Here is a 21,066-nt window from a genome sequence, read left to right as displayed (position 1 = left end):
CTGTTAAATTGCATACAAGTACATAGCATGCATGGTAAAAAGACACTTAAATAAAAACATAAATATGCATTTAAATTAGGCTCTTGTCAGAGACCCCACAACCAGCACAACTTTACAGTACAATAAAAGGGACAGGTCTCCAAGTTGATGCTATTTTTTTTTTTAAATCAAAAGATCCTTAAACCTTTTAGCCTAAATTCTACATTGATCATGTTGTTTGCCTGCATGTGCAGTAACAATTGTTTCTGTGTGGAAACCATTATTGTTGAAGCTTACCAGTTCATGATGGCTAGTGTGAGTTGTTGGACTGTTGACTTTTTCCAATTTCATGGTTGCCATAGTTCTGAACAGATACGATAGATTGTATGACTGTTTTCCCTGCATTGTCTACTTTCACGGTCAAAAGCTGACTGAACCTATTGGTCTGCTTGATGTAGAGTAGCTGTGGTGGGCAGAGCATGTGCAGGCATTTAGTAATTAGTGGCCCTCCAATCAGGAGGAGCAAGTAATCGGTGAAATCAGCTGGTGTAGTTTGAATGTAGTGAGTATCACAATACATTGATCACATTGGTGAGTGTTAAGAGTCTTTGTCAAATGATAAATCAATTAAGTGTCGTCACTGTAAAACTTTGGACATTAAGGCAGGATAAGTGCTGCAAATTCAACACGTGTTTTAGATCAAATTTAAAAAGTAATGACAAACTTCACTGAACTAGCTCTAGAGAGTACAAATATAATTGTGAGATGCACTTCCACAACACACTTTGTACAACTGTACAAAAACTGCATTTCAAGGCTTTACAATGTGTTCTTTGAACATGAAAAAAAATGCACAAATTACTGACGTCCTCCTGAAGTATGAGTTTTTGTTGAGACTCAAAACACTGTCCAGCATAAAAAAGGGTCAGCATTTACTTTTCGGTTCCATAATGACAGTTGCCGTAAAATGGAAACCAGCAATTTTGACTTCGACAATTTTTCACACTTTATGTTTACAATCATAGTAGTTATATCTTAAACACATCTTAAAATCATTTTCTGATTAAAGTAATACAGGGTCATGGTGTGACGTTACAGAGGAAGAATATTAACACACACACAAAATATCATCTTCACAGACCAGAGCAGAACAGACAAAGTAACCATGTAGCTTTTTTCGTTACAAGACTAAAATATAAAATTGTGGGACAATTTTAGGAGAAAAGGGACTTTTGAGGAGGGTTATTTTAAGATAAAACTTTTTTTATATATATTTTTTTCCTGCCAACTCTTTGTTTCATGCATACTATCCTCCTAACACACCCCGATAATTTTCTTTCCATTTTGATACAAATCAGAAGCAATATTTGTAAAGAAAACAACATTAGTGGAGTCTAATAACCAGTCTCACAATCCTCAAACTAAGAAAATAAACTAAAATGCGTCCTTAAGTGGGCTGTACTTACTGGGTAAAAAATATGTCACCCTTTGAAATACTCTCTGCATACTGATGAATTGTAGGTAAATGGGTTTTAATATGTATTACAATTTTTACAAGTCACAAATACAGCCTTCACAAGATGCTTATAGTACCTTATTTTATTAAATCTCTCCTTTCTTCTCCACATGTTCACTCCTCTCTTTTTGTTGTCCTATAAGAAGACATTCACACGCCATGAAGGTTACAAAAAGGTCAACAAGTTCACTGGTGCTAATGTTGTTTCCTGGCTACGTTTAAACAATGAGAGGGCTCCCAGAATATCTATACCATCTTCCATATGTACAAATATTATATTCCACCCTCTGGCGGCTATATTGGAGGTCCTCAGTAGCAACAGGCTATTTGTGAACAGTTAATTGTGTTTCTGATTGTTTGTATCTTCAAATGAATCTGTAACTGATGGTTTCACCACTCGACCACCAACATTTAATCGATCACAGTACAAATGTAGATAATATCAGCTTGGATTTCTTATGTACACAGACTTGTGTAGGGACAAAGATTAAAGGTGCAAGATAAAATAAATATCAAGTAATTAATCTGGCAACTTTTAATTATGGACACATTATAGACGTATCTTTTTGTTGTTTGTTTATTAGGTGCACTATATGTAACCCATCATTTGTACAGCTCTCCTCTTGGCCTCCAGAGAAGCCAGAGGTTACTAGACTAGTGATTCAAATTTCAAATCCTCCTTTAATGCCTTCTAATAGTTACATGTGGGATTTAGTTAGAAGGGGTTAAAATCAACTCTTAAAACTACTTTTTAGTCTTAAAAATTATTCACAATTTATTTCATCAGTTTATGATTAGTTTTAATATTATGTTATATTACTGAAGCTCCAAAATATCTCACTGCCATTCACACACACTCCATACTTTGACTGAAGCTGAGCATCCGTCTGTCTTTCCTGACCTCCAACTCATTTCTTTTACATCTGAAGCCAGACATAGATTTCAGTTACAATGTTACAATGTTCACATCTCACCCTATCAAAGGCCAGTCTTTTCTTTGTCTGTCCTGTCTCCTCATCTGCTTTTTCCTGTTTCATTAATAAATTCAACCCTCTGTTCTCTTCCCCACTTTTTTCCTGTAGAAGGGAAACCTCTTTTGGATTCAGTTGCCGTGAAGGTTATATTTTAACAACAAAAGTGAAGACAATAACAATGTGGATTACCATGTGTTCAAACCATAAACCATCATAAAACCAGTGTTTACAAAGCAGAAAGCACAAAAGGAATTGGCCTTTTCAGCTGAACCCTTCTACAGGAACTGTGGGAAAATGAGTTTTGTGGATGATTGAAGTGTAAGGTGAGGCTATAACAGAGAGGCCAGGTTATGTAATTTCTACTTTAATGGATGATTTTTTTAAAGTATTTTTTGATGGAAAAAACAGCCACAAGTAATACAAACGCATGAACAAACAATTTTAAAATTCTGAATATTTGAAGGCCGACTTGCTAGGCTTGATAGGTGTTAAAGTCTCACAGACAACCGAGTTGAGCTACAGAAGCATTCCCATAGAAGCAAATATTGGCGATTGAACAGGGCCATTAGGTACATTCCAGGAGGCGTTATGGTATGTGCCCAAAAGCATGAAAGTAATATCCCTTTACGGGTCGGGGAGGGGGGAATCTTGATCTGTAGCTGGTGTTAATGGAAAGTTCAACCCACAGCAATAACAATAAAGCAATGTGCCCTTAATCTGTTGAACCATCAACAGTCGTCTCATGATAGCTTACAGTTTGAGCTATTTGATCTTATGCATTCAGTGTAACGGTTGAGTGGGATTTCAGTTTATGTAAGTGTGTGTGTGTGTGTGTGTGTGTGTGTGTGTGTGTGTGTGTGCATAAACAGTGGCAAGATCAGATACAGCAATGCCTGATTTCCACTGCATGGTTGGGCTCGACTCGACTCTACTCACTTCTGGTAACGGGTGCGGAAGCATAAAAAGCACTAGGTACTATCCACGACTTTTGCAAGTAGAAAACCCCAAATGAATGGTTTCAAGTAAGTTGAGTCAAGCCGTGCCGCACCATGCAGTAGAAATGCAGCATAAGTGTCTTAGCCTGGCTGCATTACTTGCATATGCCTCTTATAAATACACTGCAAACTCAGTTATGTCTTGAGCTAGAGTCACACATGAATATATCATTTAAAAAAAAGGTAAGTGCAGAACACGGCAAGAAACATGGAGCATTGAATACTAAGTGAGAAGGAGATGAATCCAGTGATTGCGTTGGAAACTAAGTGTATGTGTTCATGTGTGTAGGAGCTGCACTTGCTCTGACACACATGGCCACATACGCTTACATACACAAACTTGCTATTTTGAAGTCCAAAGAGGCAAAGTAAGAAAATGCGATGTTGCTCTCTATTTCAAGCCCCAATAAGCCAAGAGCCAACACAAAGTGTTCATCAAAGAGTCAGTCCATAGGCATGTGAACATTTTATAAATCTGAGATTTGTGAAGCTTTTATATGACTTGATGTGATCAAAACAGTGTCTGCCATTTTCATCTGTAAAAGTATACAAGGGCAAAAGTGTGTGAGAGAAGGAGTCCTTGGTAATCAAGATTGTAAAAGCATCCTCAGAGTGTATTTGGAAGATTGTCTCCCTTTATAGCAACAACCTGTTCAGTTCAGTAGCAGTAGCAGTCACTTTTTGTGCCGTCTTTCAAGACAGACAACACTTCTGTGTTTTTGGGCCATATCCAGAGCCAACCCCTAACACCTGGTCTAAACATATACTGATATCATAAAATCCATTCTGATAGGTTTAATGGCCAAAACAGATGCTCTGTTGGGATCTACCTCATTCTTTCAAATCCAAGTGCCAAAGTTTCAACTGTTGAAGCTGCTCTTGACCCTTTTGGCTGCCCCATACATTTTTTTCCTGTACTGTAATCTTTGTCCCTTCTTTTATTTTCTCCTTTTTTACCTCCTGCTCCCTTTCTCTTCGTTACTCCTCCCATGCGCTGAGATCTCTCGGCGTCCGGTTGCGTTCGCCGGAGCTCTTGCTACGTGCCTTCCTGGCGCTCTCCTGCGCTTGCCGGTATTTCTCCAGCATGCTTTTGTGTTTCCTCCTCAGCTTGTCGTTGCACCACATCCTCTCGCAGTACTCCTCCACGTGCGGCAGGTTCGACGGCCCAATCAGCTGCATGATATCCTTGAACCATGTACGTGATTGTCCAATTTGGCTTGACGAGCCGGCCCTGCTGTAGGCACTACAAGGCATCCAGGCCCTGTAGCTCCCTGTGGACCGGTCTTTGAACGAGTCGGAGAGGCCAGCGGTGTCTCGGGCCATGAGCTCGTCCACAGTCTCCCCGTGAAGAACTTCGAGGGTGAGGCGGGTCAGGGTCTGTGTGAAGCCATGCTCTCGGGAGCGGCAGATGTACATGCCTTCATCCGGGCGGAAGAGACGACGAAACAGGAGGCCTTGCTCCGTAGACATCACACGTTCGTCCAGCTTTACCTGAGTGAACCAGAGGGAGAATATGTGTCTATTTTTAGCTTTTATACACGATGGAACAATATACTGTGAAGATTTTAAAACATGATGCAGAGAAAAAAAGAATTGGTGGACGAATAGGTGACATTCATTTGAATTTTACTGTAAAATCAACATATAATTCTGTTTCACATTGGACAGTGATTATGTAGTCACATTGCTGCGATGCAGTAAAAAGAAAGTAGTTCGGACATATTATATTTTACACCTTTAAGCAGCAAAGAGTCTGCAAAGTTGGGAGCCATGTGTGTTAGTTTCGAAATTCAAACAAAATTGAATGTTGCAAATATTTGCATTTACAAGAAATTTGCTTTTGTGGTGTGTATATAAAAGTTCCAATTCCTTTTGTCTATAAATACAGAGATTTTAAGTGGATAAACAAGAACCCAGTGACAACAAAAGGAATTTTAAAGCCACTGTATTTAGCCTCTTTATTCTGATGACAGACGTCTTTGTTTGTGGATAAATTCTTGTGAAAATTGTGCTTTCAACTTGTTGCTGTCAGCCCATTCTTTCAGGAATATTTGGGAGAAGAGCATATAGTCAACTTCATAGAATGAGAAAAGAAAAAGGGCAACCTGTGGTCTTTGTGCTGTTTTCTCAGCTTGAATAGCAACAGCAAGAATGTACCATAAAATGTAATCACTGTCTCTGCCTTTTTCTTTCCTCTCAGTCTCTTTCTTTCCTTACACCACCCAAAGTCTCATCTATTCATTTATACCTTTCGCTTCTGTATTTACCTCCTACCACCCCCCTCTTCGGATTCCATTCCTCCGCTTGTCGAACTATCCCTCTGTGCCAACATAAACTTGGCAGCCTTGTCAGCTGGAGTGGCAGCCAAATGTTTATTTGCACAAAATGGAGAGGAGCGGTAATGCCTTTATACTTGCATGGCTGACCGAGTTACTCGGTTAAGCTTGGATAAACATACCCTAAAATAAATGAATGATTACTGTGGGTGTGGGCACACGGAGCAACATAATTTTTTCTAAGCAGCGCTTTAAAAGGACTTTGCATCGCTGTGTTTAAGTCACGGTGGCAGATAGACGTTGAGTGACACGTCAGCTTTCCGTGGCATGTGGTTAAGGTTTCAATTCACTGTTTATCCAATAGAAAGAGTGGTTGTGCATTTTCCTTTGAAATATAACTGCTTAATTTCAACCATATGTCAAATGGCTGTCGAATGTGTCAACCACGTGCTAAAGTCACACGCAAATCTCACTTTAAAAGGAAATTACTCTTGCCACTGTTGGCCGGTCCTCCCCTCTTCTGTCTCCCAAAGCTTCCCCACCTCCCCCCCATCATATATTTATATTAGGATAAGGTGGTATTATATTACCACAATCTTGATTGATTGACCTGATGGCTCTTATCATCTTACCTCCTCCTTGCGGTCATCTCGTTGGACGAGCCAGGTAACAGTAGCTTGAGGGGAGCGAGGAACACACTCCAGGAAGGTGCTGTTGTTCTCCGTCGCATACACCACCCTGTCTTCTGTCACATCAAAGTCCTCTGGTGGATAGAGAGATTATTTGAAAGAATGTGAAAGTATGAAAATGAAAACTATAAAGGAATGCAAAAGTGAAGGACTAACCCTACTGTTATGGGTTAGATCCTCTCTACAGACACCTACTGTATGTACAGTTGTGGTCAAAAGTTTACATACACTTGTAAAGAACATAATGTCATGGCTCTCTTGAGTTTCCAGTTATTTCTACAACTCTGACTTTTCTCTGATAGAGTGATTGGAACAGATACTTCTTTGTCACAAAAAACATTCATGAAGTTTGGTTCTTTCATGACTTTATTATGGGTTAACAGAAAAAGTGACAAAATCTGCTGGGTCAAAAATATACATACAGCAACATGAATTAGCAATTTTGGTGACTTAGAAAGTTGTGTCAATGAAATGAGCTTCATAGCATGGCCTCTTAACTTCTTGTGAGTGATTATGAGTGACTACAACTGGTGACTTCTCTGAGGCCATTTAAATAGGGCTCATTGGATACAAACGCCCACAAACGCTACAATGGGAAAGTCAAAGGAGCTCAGCATGGATCTGAAAAAGTGAATCATTGACTTCAACAAGTCAGGAAAGTCACTTGGAGCCATTTCAAAGCAGCTGCAGGTCCCAAGAGCAACAGTGCAAACAATTGTTTGTAAGTATAAAGTGCATGGCACTGTTTTGTCAGTGCCACGATCAGGAAGAAAACGCAAGCTATCACCTGCTGCTGAGAGAAAATTGGTCAGGAGGGTGAAGAGTCAACCGAGAACCACCAAAAAGCAGATCTGCCAAGAATTAGAAGCTGCTGGAACACAGGTGTCAGTGTCCACAGTCAAGCGTGTTTTGCATCTCCATGGACTGAGAGGCTGCCGTGCAAGAAGGAAGCCCTTGCTCCAAAAGCGGCACCTTAAGGCTCGACTGAAGTTTGCTGCTGATCACATGGACAAACATAAGACCTTCTGGAGGAAAGTTCTGTGGTCAGACGAAACAAAAATCAAGCTGTTTGGCCACAATGCCCAGCAATATGTTTGGAAGAGAAAAGGTGAGGCCTTTAACCCCAAGAACACCATGCCTACCGTCAAGCACGGTGGTGGTAGTATTATGCTGTGGGGCTGTTTTGCTGCCAATGGAACTGGTGCTTTACAGAGAGTAAATGGGATAATGAAGAAGGAGGATTACCTTCAAATTCTTCAAGATAACCTAAAATCATCAGCCCGAAGGTTGGGTCTTGGGCGCAGTTGGGTGTTCCAACAGGACAATGACCCCAAACACACATCAAAAGTGGTAATGGAATGGCTAAATCAGGCTAGAATTAGGGTTTTAGAATGGCCTTCCCAAAGTCCTGACTTAAATCCCATTGAGAACATGTGGACAATGCTGAAGAAACAAGTCCATGTCAGAAAGCCATCAAATTTAACTGAACTGCACCAATTCTGTCAAGAGGAGTGGTCAAAGATTCAACGAGAAGCTTGCGGATGGCTACCAAAAGCGCCTAATTGAAGTGAAAATGGCCAAGGGACATGTAACCAAATATTAGCACTGCTGTATGTATATTTTTGACCCAGCAGATTTGATCACTTTTTCTGTTCACCCATAATAAAGTCATGACAGAACTAAACTTCATGAATGTTTTTTGTGACAAAGAAGTATCTGTTCCAATCACTCCAATCAGAGAAAAATCAGAGTTGTAGAAATAACGGGGAAACTCAAGAGAGCCATGACATTATGTTCTTTACAAGTGTATGTAAACTTTTGACCACAACTGTATGTACTGTATGTAAGCATCCACCGAGTAAGGCTAAAGTCCTCTAGAGCACCACAGAGAACAATGTGCATGTGAAACAGTTTCACACACCCCCAACTGAATTAAGTGGTGAAGACATGTAAGTTAACAAAACTTAAAAGCCAGTCAAGACAAATATCTGACAAAAGATTTCAAACAAATAGTTTGACATCTGGGAAATTAACCTATTTGTTTTCTTGCAGAGATTTTAATGGGAAGATCGTTATCACTCTGTTCAGTGCATGTTCAGTATGAACCTGGAGCCAGTCAGCTTAGCCTAGCATAAAGACAGGAAAGAGGTGAGAACAGCTAGCCAGGCTCTGTCCGAAGGTAACGAAATACACCTACCAGGAAGTCACTGCTCCCAGCCAAGAAATAGTCCCACATTCAACCACAACTTGTGAGTATTCCCCAGTGAAACAGAACATTTGAATCAACAGATACTTAAATCAAATCTTTGGGGCGCTTAGCATGTAGCTTGATACGAAGCTACAGAGGACTGATGCTCCACATATACCTCCCTTGTCACTAAACGTTGCAGATTGATTAATAGATGGATGTCATGAGATTGAAATTGGTTGGTACTAGCTTATGTAAGCAAAAGTCATATTTTGTTCAAAAGATGGTTATGAAGAAATAGATTATTTGTAATTATTTTGCATAAATTGTTAAATAGATGCACACTATGACTGAGGATGTGATCTAAAAAAGCCTTTTTCATTCCATCTCGACTTAAAACAAGCAAAAGAAAATATGTTAATTAACAAGTTTTAAAGGCGCTGATACTCTTGGCAGATATATTTACCTTTAGACAATGCCAGGTGATCTCTTTACCCCTTTTTGTGGTCTTTCTGCTAAGCTAAGCTAACCAGCTGCTGGCTTTAGCCTGCACACAGAGAAGAATCAGCAAGAAAGCAAAAAACCTTTTCTAAAAACATCTAGCAGCAATTTGAACTGCAAACCTCAGAAATTACAGATGATCAGTCAGATATGAAAGTGGTTTGGACACATAGTTATTAAACCAGGCAGTATCTTTACCTGTACCTTGTGAAAAGTTTACTCGCCATGTGAGTAGACATTTAGAGTAAATCTCTATCATAAGCGAACGTCTGCATCTTAGCAAAGACAACACATACCTCTGGGACTTTTACTATTACAACAACTTGACACCTTGGCACAAATACACCTTATGAAACGTGGGTTCATCCAAAGGCCTTGAGGCAGGCATATTTCATCGCCTCAGCACTATACCTACACTCAAAGCAAACACACATACAACAAATGCACACATCCTTTTTTCTCCGTCTCCACAGCTTTGTTCCTCTCTGTTCTGTTTGTCTTTGCACTTTTTATTACCCTCACCTCCACATCTCATTTATACATTTTCTCCTGCTCATTTGTCTTTCTACTTTTTTTGTTTGTTCTCACTTTTAATATGATTGCTGATGGCTTTAGATAACCTCAGTTTGAGTCAATTTCTCAGCTCTCACTCTCTCTTACACACACACACACACACACACACACACACACACACACAAACACATCATCATCATCTTTCATTTTGTCGACTATCTTCCAACGTTCTTTAGGATGACGGTAAAAATATGGAGATCTATGTTAAATATGTACAATGTTGTCTTTTAAGTGCACTAAATGTGTATAATGTAAATAATCATGTATTGTTGAGAAGTATTTTCGGTCTAATATCCTGCACAACATCTGTCTCACACAGTTTGGATAAACTGCCAGTACAAATCTGACTTCTCACATACTCTTTGGCTTTCATCCTGGGAGAGAGGCACTAATACACTGACCCTTACAGACTTTGCTAACAGCAAGTTCAGAACATGACATTCACTTACAAAATGTCAGTTATCCAGCTGGTAGGATATTTAGAAGTAATTAGTCAAATGTGTGTTGTTTGTTTACTTGAATCTCCTATCCATGGACGTAATTCAGCTTTTCTTTTCCTGTCTCAATTTTCCTCTCCAATTCTAAATGGTGGAGCAGATGCCGCATCCTGACCTGAACCTTTCTAATACACCCAGCCTGGCTCTAACGGTAACAGTAAGTCTGACTATTAGAATCTCTGAAGCTCATTAATTAATATGTTATATCTTGTTTGTTCAATCCATCCAAAAATCAAAGTGTAAAAACAAATTATTACCTTCAAAGGACTATTATTTGGCCAGGTGCTGTACCTTCCTGGAGTCTCGTCTACGCTGGTTGCCTGGTAACCTCACAGTTGCAACAAGACTCCAGGAAGTCACTGGACCCAGCCAAGAAATGGCCCTGCATAATAAAAAAAGAAGGCACAAACAAAGAATTTAAATAGGTCACACGTACCACTCAGATTCTGATCCACACACTGCAGCACAGGGTTTCCGTGCCTGATGTCCTGTCTGCGGTAGCGGCGTTTGCTGTTGGGCATGTACCGTGCGCACAGTGATCCATCCCAGGCGCAGTAAGGGTCTCTGGCCAGGCAGCACTCAGCGCAGGCTTTCCCATAAGTCTCACAGCGATGCAGCTTAACCTGCGCCACACCGGCTGGAGAGCCCACATACAGGGCTTGCTGTTTGAAATCATGATGGTAGAAGAAACATGGGTGTAAGATAATATGTTGGTAACAATAAGTTAATAGATGTGAGCATTAAAGTTATTAACGGCAGTCATATTAACTTACCCTTTTCACGGATATGTCCATCGATGTAATTGGAGTTGGCACCTGCAATAATAAAAATGATTCAGGCTTACAATTAGAAAAGCAATGCATTGAAGAACATAATTATTCTTCAAGAATGAGGAGAAAATAATGTAAAGTATTTTTATAAGACATCTCTGTGGTTTCTTATCTGTTGACTACAAAGAGGGTTTAAGAGACTTAGTGAAGGAAATAGGACGAATGGCTGCATCTTCAATATGGCCTAAAAAAATAGTTATTGGGGAGGAAACGGAGACCAGAGAGAATTAAAAAGAGACATGATGGGGTAAAACTTACTTTGAAGACTTGTAGCTCCTCCAGTGTGACTTCCTCTGTCTCCAGGCTGTTTCCACTGTGCAGGGCGATGACCTTCAATACCGTGCCAACATCTGAAAGACACAAACATGTATCATAAGTGACAAGGTTACAGAACAGGAATGTATCATTTCATGTTATCGCTAATTCTTCTCTGACACGATAATCCAGGTTCCCCACAAGGCCTAATTTAGTTACATGCTCATATTACCTGTGCCGATGAACATGACGTCATACTGCCCGTCCTCTGCCTCGACCCGGTCCACCACGATTTGTTTCAGCTTGTAAGGAATGTTTGCCTTTACAAGCACAGGCTGGCGCAGAGCGGGATACACAGGCCGCCACATCAATGGGTGGCTGCGGGCAAACTGCAGCACTGAATCAGGGAAGTCCTTTGTGCTGCCAAACTCTCTGCCTGGCTGGTTGGTGATTTTACTAGGGCACTGGAGAGGCGGAGGGAGGGATGAGAAAGATGTGGAGAAACAAAGGCAAAGGGAGAAGGGTTATTCAAAAATAATGTTGGTAAAAGTATGATGGTAAAATACTTGGCTGCATAAATGCCGACGCTGGAAGAGAAAGAATGGATGGAGTCAGAGACAGACGAACAGAAGCAAGACAGAAGGAAGCAAAATTCTAGCCATCCCCAACATGACCATCTTGTGTGTTCTCCCAAAAGAAATTTGGCCGAATCATGGTCTAAGAGCCTACTCGGAGAACCCTCATTAGCTGTTTTATGGTGCTTGAAAACTTTGGATGAAAGTTCAAAACCACAGTTGTTAAGTTCTGTGTTTGGAAACAGCTCTATGGAGGCAGAGTTTGTTGTTAGTTAAAAATGCTCCCATTTGTGTTACTGTAGTAATGAGAACATAAATGTGATGGTGCTTGGCTGAGATACTCTACCACCTGTATCATCAAATAATTAAGACTATTAATTACTACTAAGCTATGGGTAAGAAAATGTTGACTGTTCTATTCAGAAGTAATAGACTCATTAAGACTGATGGACTGTTTCACTCTTCCTCCATTGAAAGTTGATTTACCCTCTTTAGAAAACTGAATCTTCACAGAGCTTCTGTCTGGGTTTGCAAGACTCCGATCTTGTCTTGTTTGGCCAAAGACCAGAAAAAAGGACCAAAAAAAAGCTGCTTTTGGGATTGATTGCCTCACATGGAAATATAACAAGGAGCTGCTCTAAGCTGCTCTGTGGTGCTTAATAATGTCACTAAAGCTTTGAAATACTTAAAAATGACCTGAGAGGCTGAACAACAGTTTCATAAAGGGGGAAGTTGGATGACAGAGAGATGTGCTGTGCTACTTTACTGTACTTTTCAGTACAGAAAAGTAACACAGCAGCAGTGACTGCCTAAAATGAAAGCATATGTCAAAGTCATGAGCTGACAATTATCATAGATTAAGGCTGAGAGATCAGCGAGAGTCTTGAGGGAGCAGTTTGTCATTTGACTACTCGGTATTTGTATAAATCTCAATATTGCTATTCCAGCCCGTCCATATGGTAGAAATATTGTTACTCCTCCTTATCACAACAGAAACTGATCCACACAATAACTCTTTAATGGTCTGGATTCAATTTCAATTTCAGAGGTGGGATCTGAACTGTGCAGGGACGTTAGACTCAAATGTGCACAAACTATCAATGTATGATAGAATGGTTTACTAAATGGCGTCAATTACAATTTATTGCAGAAGGTGTAGAATGTGTGAGCAAATCCAAGCTCATTATCCAAGTCGCAGACTTCAAATGCTTCTTTAAAATGCTTCCTTAAAATGTAGATTTACAGTTGGAGTTTACTTGGTTTACCTAAGCTGTGAGTAGTATGTCAAAATGAACATAACTGTTATTTTTTACAAAAAAAAAACAACCCAATCTTTTGTGCTTCCCATTGGGAACTGAAGGGACTATTCTTTTTCAAGATGTATTCATATAAGATCTCCTCAACACTCATAGTTGTACAGTTTCTAATGCACATTCTTGATATGTCAGTGTTTTAAATTGCTCACTAAACTACACCTCATCTGTTTGCACAGCACTTAAAACCTAAAATGGAGCAGCTCCAAAATCTGTCAACTCATCCAAACTTTGCTGCAGCAAGTCGACTGCTTTCATTCTGAGAGCGGATTAATGACGGAGAAAGAGGAGGTGAGCACGTTTGGCAGACTATTCATGCCCATTATAACTGTGTATGTAAATGCTTTTGCATGTATGTGTGTGAAGCACAGTGTGCATTGTGTAAGCCCTTTTGTATTGCATTACAATTAAATTACTCCATTATAACAAACGGGCCCAGCAGAGGAAAACCAGATTAGCTGAGGCTCAAATCCTGGAAAGTGAATTTCCTAATTTTTACATGAACCTCTCGTTGTGCTTTTACTCTGCTGTAATTGTTCAATGTTAAACACAAACACAACAGAATCCATTGTGATTTACAATGTAATTATGTTGCATGAATCAGGAACCAATAAAATACCCACTGGTTGCTACTGCCACTTAAATGTAGGTGCAGTGGAAGAAAAGTGGGAAGAAGGAATTTTGCCTTGTTTGCCAACAGACGTATAAAGACGTTAGCAGAATCCTCTGTTTGAATTAAGAACACTGATTATATCCTTTAATTTCCTATCTCAAACCAAAGAAGTCAGTTGACGTTCCCTAAACAGATTCTGAATTGGGTAAAGGATAAAAGTTAAAAAAAGAAAAAGATATAGGCTGCGAAAGTAATGTATTTGTCATTTTCATGTCAGAAATCAATCTCAAGAGACACACCCAGATAAATTAAAGCTGTATGGATCATCAAGGATAATGGCAACAACCTAAAAGCTTGACATTTAAGTATCAAACATGAAGCTTTCATGATGAAAATATATGTCTGTGTGGATGAAAGAGGCAGGCAGACAAAGTTCAGTCCAGGTAGGATTACTAATAAAGCTTTGATAATTCTACAGTCTAGGATATCCCATCATTTCCTCTATTACAGAATGAGTTTTGACACCATGTGCAGTGATATTTCAATCCAAGATAAATATCTTTGGAGGGTAAATCCGCTAAACCTCTCTCACATGAACTGAACTTGTATTTTCCATTCCAGGGTAAGTTTTGACAGGTGAGTAAGGAGACATGGTAGATATTACAAAGTATAAAGTTGCAATGAAAAATCCAGGAAAGTATTTAAAAAAAAAGTTAATGTTCTGTCTGGTGAAAGTGAGACATGGAGAAGACTGCCATGTCGAGACTAAGTAAATGATAAAATGATTAAATATCTCTTTTAACGTGGCTTCCAGTGTGTGGTTATTTTTCCTTTACATTACGCAAGTGAGACAATAAAAATCTTGGTCATTATAATTGTTTTACAAGAGAATAGGGTGACAATTTTAACTCCAGCTAAACATCCATGAAAGATAGCAAACCGTTCTTCGTCAAATTACTTTTAATGAATACTTTAATAAGAAACAGTCTATCTTCTCACTCTTCTCTCCTTCCCATCTGTGCCTCCTCATCCGCCTATACCCCGAGTGATCACCTTTTTTCCCTGTTTCCTCTCTTCCTCCATTTCCTTCCCTCTCTCTCTTACACTCAGTTTTGGGCCAAGACATTCTTGTTAATCAGCGAGTCAGCAGAGTGAAACCACAGAGGTGTCTTTTCTGTTCTCACATTATTCATATTCCTTCTGCCTCCATACGCCCTCCTGCACTCTGGTAATGAGGCTGAGTTACACGCGCTGCATGTGTGTCTGTGTGTGTGTGTTGCCTTAAACGCGTGTGTTTGTGTGTATAACAGGTCTGAATTACAGTGATGTGGTTGAGAGAATGTGACAGAGCTCCGCTGAGAGTCAGGATGTAAACCAGGAGAAGGCTCTGTACTGTGTACAGTCAGCACAGCTGCACTACCACATACAGTAGTTTACTTTACTGATATGAAACTTTCCTACACCTCATTTTACATGGTCTTATCACCGTTTCTGTTTTAGCACACGCAGTAGGCCTGAGCAACCACTTCTCCTAAGAATTAGATTTGTACACAACTGTATTACATTAGCCTACATATGACATGATTTAGGTACAGGCATGATAGTGTTTAAACTATTAGGTATACCAAGCTAAAATATGTCCTGCAAAAAATAAACTACATTAATGAAGGTTCTATGGTTCAAGTTGTGTTGAAAGTGTTCTATGATCATTTTTTAAGGCTGTAGTTTGTGGTGGAGCTGCTGCTGTGTTTTAAAACAAGCTTTGATGTTCTTATTGTTAATCCAACCAAAATAACATTGCAGTGTTTGAAATTAATGTATTGATCAGTTTCTTAGTGTCAGTTTTAGATATAAATCCTCTAACTTGATGTTTTTTAAGTAGAGATTAAATAGTTTGTATTGGCTAAATCTGGCAGGTTTACTGGATTAGTGTTGTTTTCCTGATAAATAAAGAAAGAAAAAAAAAAAGATAAAAAGTTGATTGGACTTTTGAGTGTTTTTGTTGTCTCTGTTTTTTAAGAACCAATGACATCAGTATCTGGATCTTGTCTTTAATCGATTACCAAAAAAAATAAACAAAAAATAATCCTAGACATCCAATGATTGACATTGTTGATGTAGTTTACCAGATTGTTTGTATGACTGAATTCAGCAGAGACTATAGAAATATAAAACTGTTTGTCATCAACATACTAAGGTAGTACAGCTTATGTTTCCTTATAATGTTGCCAAGCAGAAGTGTGTTGTATGGGAAATATTGTAGTCATGGTAAGCACAGTATGTTTAGGGTTAGGGTTGGGCAATCATAACAGCTGAGTACATTTTGGGTTAGAGGTGATGTGCAATTACTCACCACGCCTGGTCTTGGATAAGGGACCCTGCCTTCATAGGCCCCCCACTGGTAGTCAGGGCCCTCTTTATGAGCGAAGGGTCCATTGAAGGCTTCTCTGATGTCAGCCATACGGTAAACACACACGGCAAAACCCTGGAACACATTACTGTGGAGGAGAGAGGGGGGATGTACAGTTGAACATTTCTACAAATAACTTTTGTATTCGTATTATATATTTGACAACAAATGTGGGAAGATTGAGTTACATTTCTAAGAAACATGAACTTGTAAGAAATGGTTGAAAATAAAGGCAAGAATTAAGTAGTATGCTGCAATAACAATAAGTTCAGCAAAAACAACAATTTGTTGAAAACCAACAAATAACCAGGCTAATAATCCAGTATCACTGATGGCGACCCTGGAGACACACTCAACAGTGATGCCATTGTGTGCTGATATACCCTCGAGTACAGAAATATAGCTGATGATATATTGTTCTCATATGTGATAGTGGAGTTGTTTAACCACCAAAATAGCAAATATTAAATTACTTAGGCTTTAGCAGCTCTATAAGCCAGGACACACATTTCAACCTTCCAGTGGTAGAAAACCCACAGTATGAAAACCACAACTGAACAATTAAGTGCTTTGTACTTTCTCGGAGGACCTCCGAGGTAGATAATATAAAGGTAAAATAAGGCAGAATATTTAATGTGTAGATAACCTGTCAACACATATGAAGCTTCATGGTTATTCACCTGATGGTGCTGAAGATCGCAAAGACATCTGGGTTTCTCTCATCCTTGGTCCTCAGCAAGAAAACATCCTCTGTTTTGTATTTTTTTTTTAAAAGGCCATAGTATGTGTGTTAGATACTGAAGGCTGATGGTAAAGTGTGTGAGCTTGTACTCTAATGCATGCAAAATGAAACCCTTGTTAAAAAAAGGTTTGTGGGTATCTCACCCAGTTGGTTGAAGTGTGTGTCGATGCCGTGAGGTCCTGGTACAGAGCAGACCAGTCGGGCTTTGATGAAGGTACTCCACTTGTTCACCAGCACTCTCTGACCTCCAACATCATTCTGGCAGAAATTACATTACACACAATCTATAAAACACAGCTGCGTAATCATTTCCAAATACACATTTTTATTGTTCTGGCTCTGAACTCTAGCACAGTGTGTTGTAGCCCAATGATATGACGCAGAGAACGGCACTCAGGGATTGTCTCAATGGAAAAGATGTTTTTTCTCTTCTCTCGACTCGTTTTGGTAGGAGTGTGATTGACAGATGGTCCATCCAATCACCTGCCATGTATTTCTTTTATATTCCATGCACTTTTTTTAAATAGTCTCCAGTGATGGCTTCTCAGATGGTTCTGTATCACAAACCATCTGGGGTGTCAGGTTAGGAAAAGAGGGGTGAGGAGGAAATACTACAATATGTGTAGGAAGGGGAGGGAAAGAGAGACAGATGGGAAGAAAGAGGAGTAAGAGAGAGAAAGATGAGGATGACAAAGAAGGATATCATTTAAAGGTTTATGTGGGATTTTGTCTGAGAGTTTGCACAAACCTTTCTGGCGCAATCGAAAAGTCTCTAAGGAAATACACAGCTGTGTGTGTGTATTTGCGTGTATTCTTCTATATCTGTGGATGGTGCACACAGCACACATATGGTTTTCTAAGACAAATCAATGCGTGAAAGAATGTGACAGAGTGTGCAGAGCAGATGGGGATTACAGTTGGCCAATTCGACAGCTGTGTGGGTTTTGGAAGGAGAAAAAATTCACATGATTCTGAATATCACGATGCCTTCACAGTGCTTTAAGGAAATATAAATATTATATTGCTCCAAAAGACATTTGTTTTTTCTACGAGAGGGTTTGGAACTGTCACAAGAGCAGGATAAACCCATAAAACCATTACCTCCTGTCCTTGGAAGCAAACATTTGAATAGGAACATGTTGTCATATAACCCTCTTCCAGTGGACTACAGTGGGAGTGTGAATTTATTCTGAAAGGCCAGATGGAGACTCAACATTTATGATCCCTAAAGTGTCTTCCAGAGAACAAGAAAGCCCCACAAGACTCCCAGACTCTCCAAGATCACAACCTCTTCTTCAAGTGAAACACGACTGCAGATGTCTCATTCCTGGGACTGGATATGTGTGGCCATAAGGAAGTGCATTGGGTAGCTCACCTCTCAATCTTTCTGTTTACATCTAACTAGAAACTTTGGAGTAACCTGAGTATGTGGTACAGTGTCCCTGGAGAGGCAACTTTCTCTTGAGTTTTTCATGTGACGCTACAAGACTCAAAACCTCTACAAGTAAAAGTGTTTAAATAGCAGTTGCCTGTTCCAATAGAAACATCATCATGTACTGCAAAATAAATGTGTTTGCATGAAGAGTTTATAAAGTATCTCACCGCACACACTCGTCCGACACGTGTGTGTATGGCCCCCTCCCTGTCCCCCGGCTCCGTGGCCTTCTCAGTGAAGAAGAAATACACTTTATCGTTGTCTCTGTCATCGTTGTCTGGGATGAGGTGGGCAGCGATGAACCTTGGGTCTGCATAGGAAGATGTGAGGATGGATGGAGAGTTAGTATGAAAAAAAAGAGTAATCAATTTAAACCTAAATACCATAAAAAAAACTCTTGTCGTAGCAGCAGCTGAGGATAAACATGTAGTTATTGCCATCAATGTCTTTATTCCTTTCAACAAAGACATTTTGAGAATTTTAGGTCTGTTTTGTGTCTCATTCCAGAAGATTTCCTGCAAAAAAATGACACATAAGTCAAATGAAACATAGCAGGAGATTTTGAGCTAAGTATATTACACAGCATGTAACCAAAGTCATTGTGCTTTTGCTTCATGCTATATTCTTGATAAACCCTCACTGGTAAAATGGACATTACGTTACCATGGAGGAGTTTCTGGTCAGTCTCTGTCCTCATGGTGGAGCGACCTCCCATACTCCTAAATATCACTGAGTCTCTCCCCAGAAAATCTGCAGTCAGTCCTGTATACAGCTCCCCACCTAGAGAAGAGGCAAGGCAGAGGTGGTGGGAGATGGAGAATATGTTTTAGAGTTTAAGAGAGAGGTAGCGGAGAAAATTAACAGATAAGTACAACAGGAAAAAGGGGGAAAAGGTGGAAGGGAATAAAAAGGAGAGAGACAGGAGCAGATGTGAAGAAACAGCAGCAATGAAAGGAAAAGGATAAGAAAAAAAGAAAAATTAGGAAATCATGGGTGACGGAGAAAAAAAATTGTGGTTCAGGCAAATGAGGAAGGGAGGGAATGAGGAAATATAACAAGTCCAATATGCTGTAGAACGCATAGAGAAAGTAATGTGAAACCAAAACTCAAACGCACTTTGTACAGTACATCCTCCTCTGAGATCAGCATGGACTCAGTCTGAATTTCAGCAACTCAAAATATTGATTTTCCTGCATATACAAAATCTTTCCTCTGGCACTTGGAAAAACCTTTAGCAGCCAGGGCTATCAGCTAGACAGCAACCTCAGATAGCTTGGACACAGAAATCCCTCCAACTCAGACAATGAAGAATTATGAGAGAATTTTTTTGAGAAAATGCTTATTTGTTTTATTTTCTTCCCAGCACAGTGACCACTGTAGAAAAGGAATCTACTGCAGACAGACAGCGATCTCATGTGGTAAATGTATTCTTATCTTATTTGGCTGCAATCATGGTATTAAAAACACACACATCCTTCTATACCTTACTGACAGACGCAAACACACAGTAATTGGGGATGACAGGGCCTGTTGAGCTTTGTGTTTTTTGGGAGAAGATCCTGAAATTGAGAAGAGGGAAACCCTTATTGGGTTGATAGCTGAAGAATAGGACTTTCGTCATCTTTTAGTGTTTCATTCTTGGCATCTCTTCTGTTATTTTTCGTCACACGCTGTAATATGTTGGTGAAGCTCTATTTGTATGCCTGTGTGCGTATTTATGTCCGTGCATGTAGGTGTATTTTATCCGTTCTCATTATGTGTTTCTTATTTTACAGATTAGTTTCAAGGCTGAAGTACTTTACATCAGTGGAAGAATGAAAATGGGAGGGCCAATCGGAACCCTTTTGCTTTTTGCACACCATTGATCTCTGATGAGAGAAATCCATAAAGAGGTCATGGTCACGGTCAGAGACAGAAACAGACATCCTGAATATGGAAGACTCAGTCCTGTAACAGGAGCTTAAAGCTAGCTGTCTGGTCATCTTTCACAAACCTGCTGACCTTGAGGATGCCAACAGATCTGCTGAGTCAGCGTTTTTCACTTTTTATATGTTGAAAGTATCATTTAAACTGGTGCAGCTGAACAAACCCTTCTCTCCCAGCATTCAAAATGTCTATTTATCAGTCAGTCTTTCTAGAATAGACTTTGTAAGGCCTAATGACATTCCTCAACAGCTTTGTGTGTATTGTTTTTTATCTATGTTTCCACGTATGATCCTGCTGAAGTCCAAACTGTTCAGTACTTGGTGGTTATTGAATGATTCCCTGCCAAATACAATGATTTGTGGGATACATTCTGATGCTCAAAGCACCCAAAGCAGCTGCAAATAAGAGGAAGGTGGGATAGAGGGCTCCACACACACACACACACACAAACCTCCTGCCTCAGCGGCTCCCTGGATTGTCTGTCACTGGTATAAATCAACGTTATTTCGCAAACTAAATACCTAATGACATTCAGAGAGCAACACCCAGAACTGTTTAACCTATTCAGCACAACTCCAGAGTGTGTGCATGCAGTTTCAAGAGCCAAAGAAGGTTATGGTAGGTGTTCTTTATGTTATTATCATTTGAAAACAAAGCAGAGATCCACCCAGAGAGGTGAAATGTGTAGATACAGACCTTCTGTGATATTTTAGAGAGTTAGTTGTGGAAGATAAAGAATACCAAGCAACAAAAAGTCCATTGTTGATATGACAGCTATG

General features: G+C 39.7%; 1 protein-coding gene across 1 annotated transcript in view; it reads right to left on the bottom strand.

Moving 5' to 3' along the window:
* Positions 1 to 713: 713 nt before the first annotated feature.
* Positions 714 to 21,066, bottom strand: part of sema3bl (sema domain, immunoglobulin domain (Ig), short basic domain, secreted, (semaphorin) 3bl) — a 63,748-nt gene continuing 43,395 nt past the window's right edge. Inside the window, exons 6-16 of the mRNA XM_068732730.1 lie at positions 19,025 to 19,141; positions 18,529 to 18,671; positions 17,070 to 17,184; positions 16,865 to 16,934; positions 16,128 to 16,272; positions 11,506 to 11,737; positions 11,277 to 11,368; positions 10,962 to 11,003; positions 10,625 to 10,850; positions 6,373 to 6,503; positions 714 to 4,955 (exon numbers count right to left, since the gene is read on the bottom strand). Of these exons, the coding sequence (XP_068588831.1) occupies positions 4,443 to 4,955; positions 6,373 to 6,503; positions 10,625 to 10,850; positions 10,962 to 11,003; positions 11,277 to 11,368; positions 11,506 to 11,737; positions 16,128 to 16,272; positions 16,865 to 16,934; positions 17,070 to 17,184; positions 18,529 to 18,671; positions 19,025 to 19,141 (1,826 nt within the window). The 3' untranslated portion in view covers positions 714 to 4,442. The remainder of the gene's footprint in view (positions 4,956 to 6,372; positions 6,504 to 10,624; positions 10,851 to 10,961; positions 11,004 to 11,276; positions 11,369 to 11,505; positions 11,738 to 16,127; positions 16,273 to 16,864; positions 16,935 to 17,069; positions 17,185 to 18,528; positions 18,672 to 19,024; positions 19,142 to 21,066) is intronic.

Source organism: Cebidichthys violaceus, unplaced genomic scaffold (genome assembly GCF_023349555.1).
Source record: "Cebidichthys violaceus isolate CVI_PGR_0920_01 unplaced genomic scaffold, fCebVio1.0.p SCAF_6, whole genome shotgun sequence".
Lineage (NCBI taxonomy): Eukaryota > Metazoa > Chordata > Actinopteri > Perciformes > Stichaeidae > Cebidichthys > Cebidichthys violaceus.
Note: the sequence above shows the minus strand (reverse complement) of the source record. Positions and strands in the feature narration are given on the sequence as shown.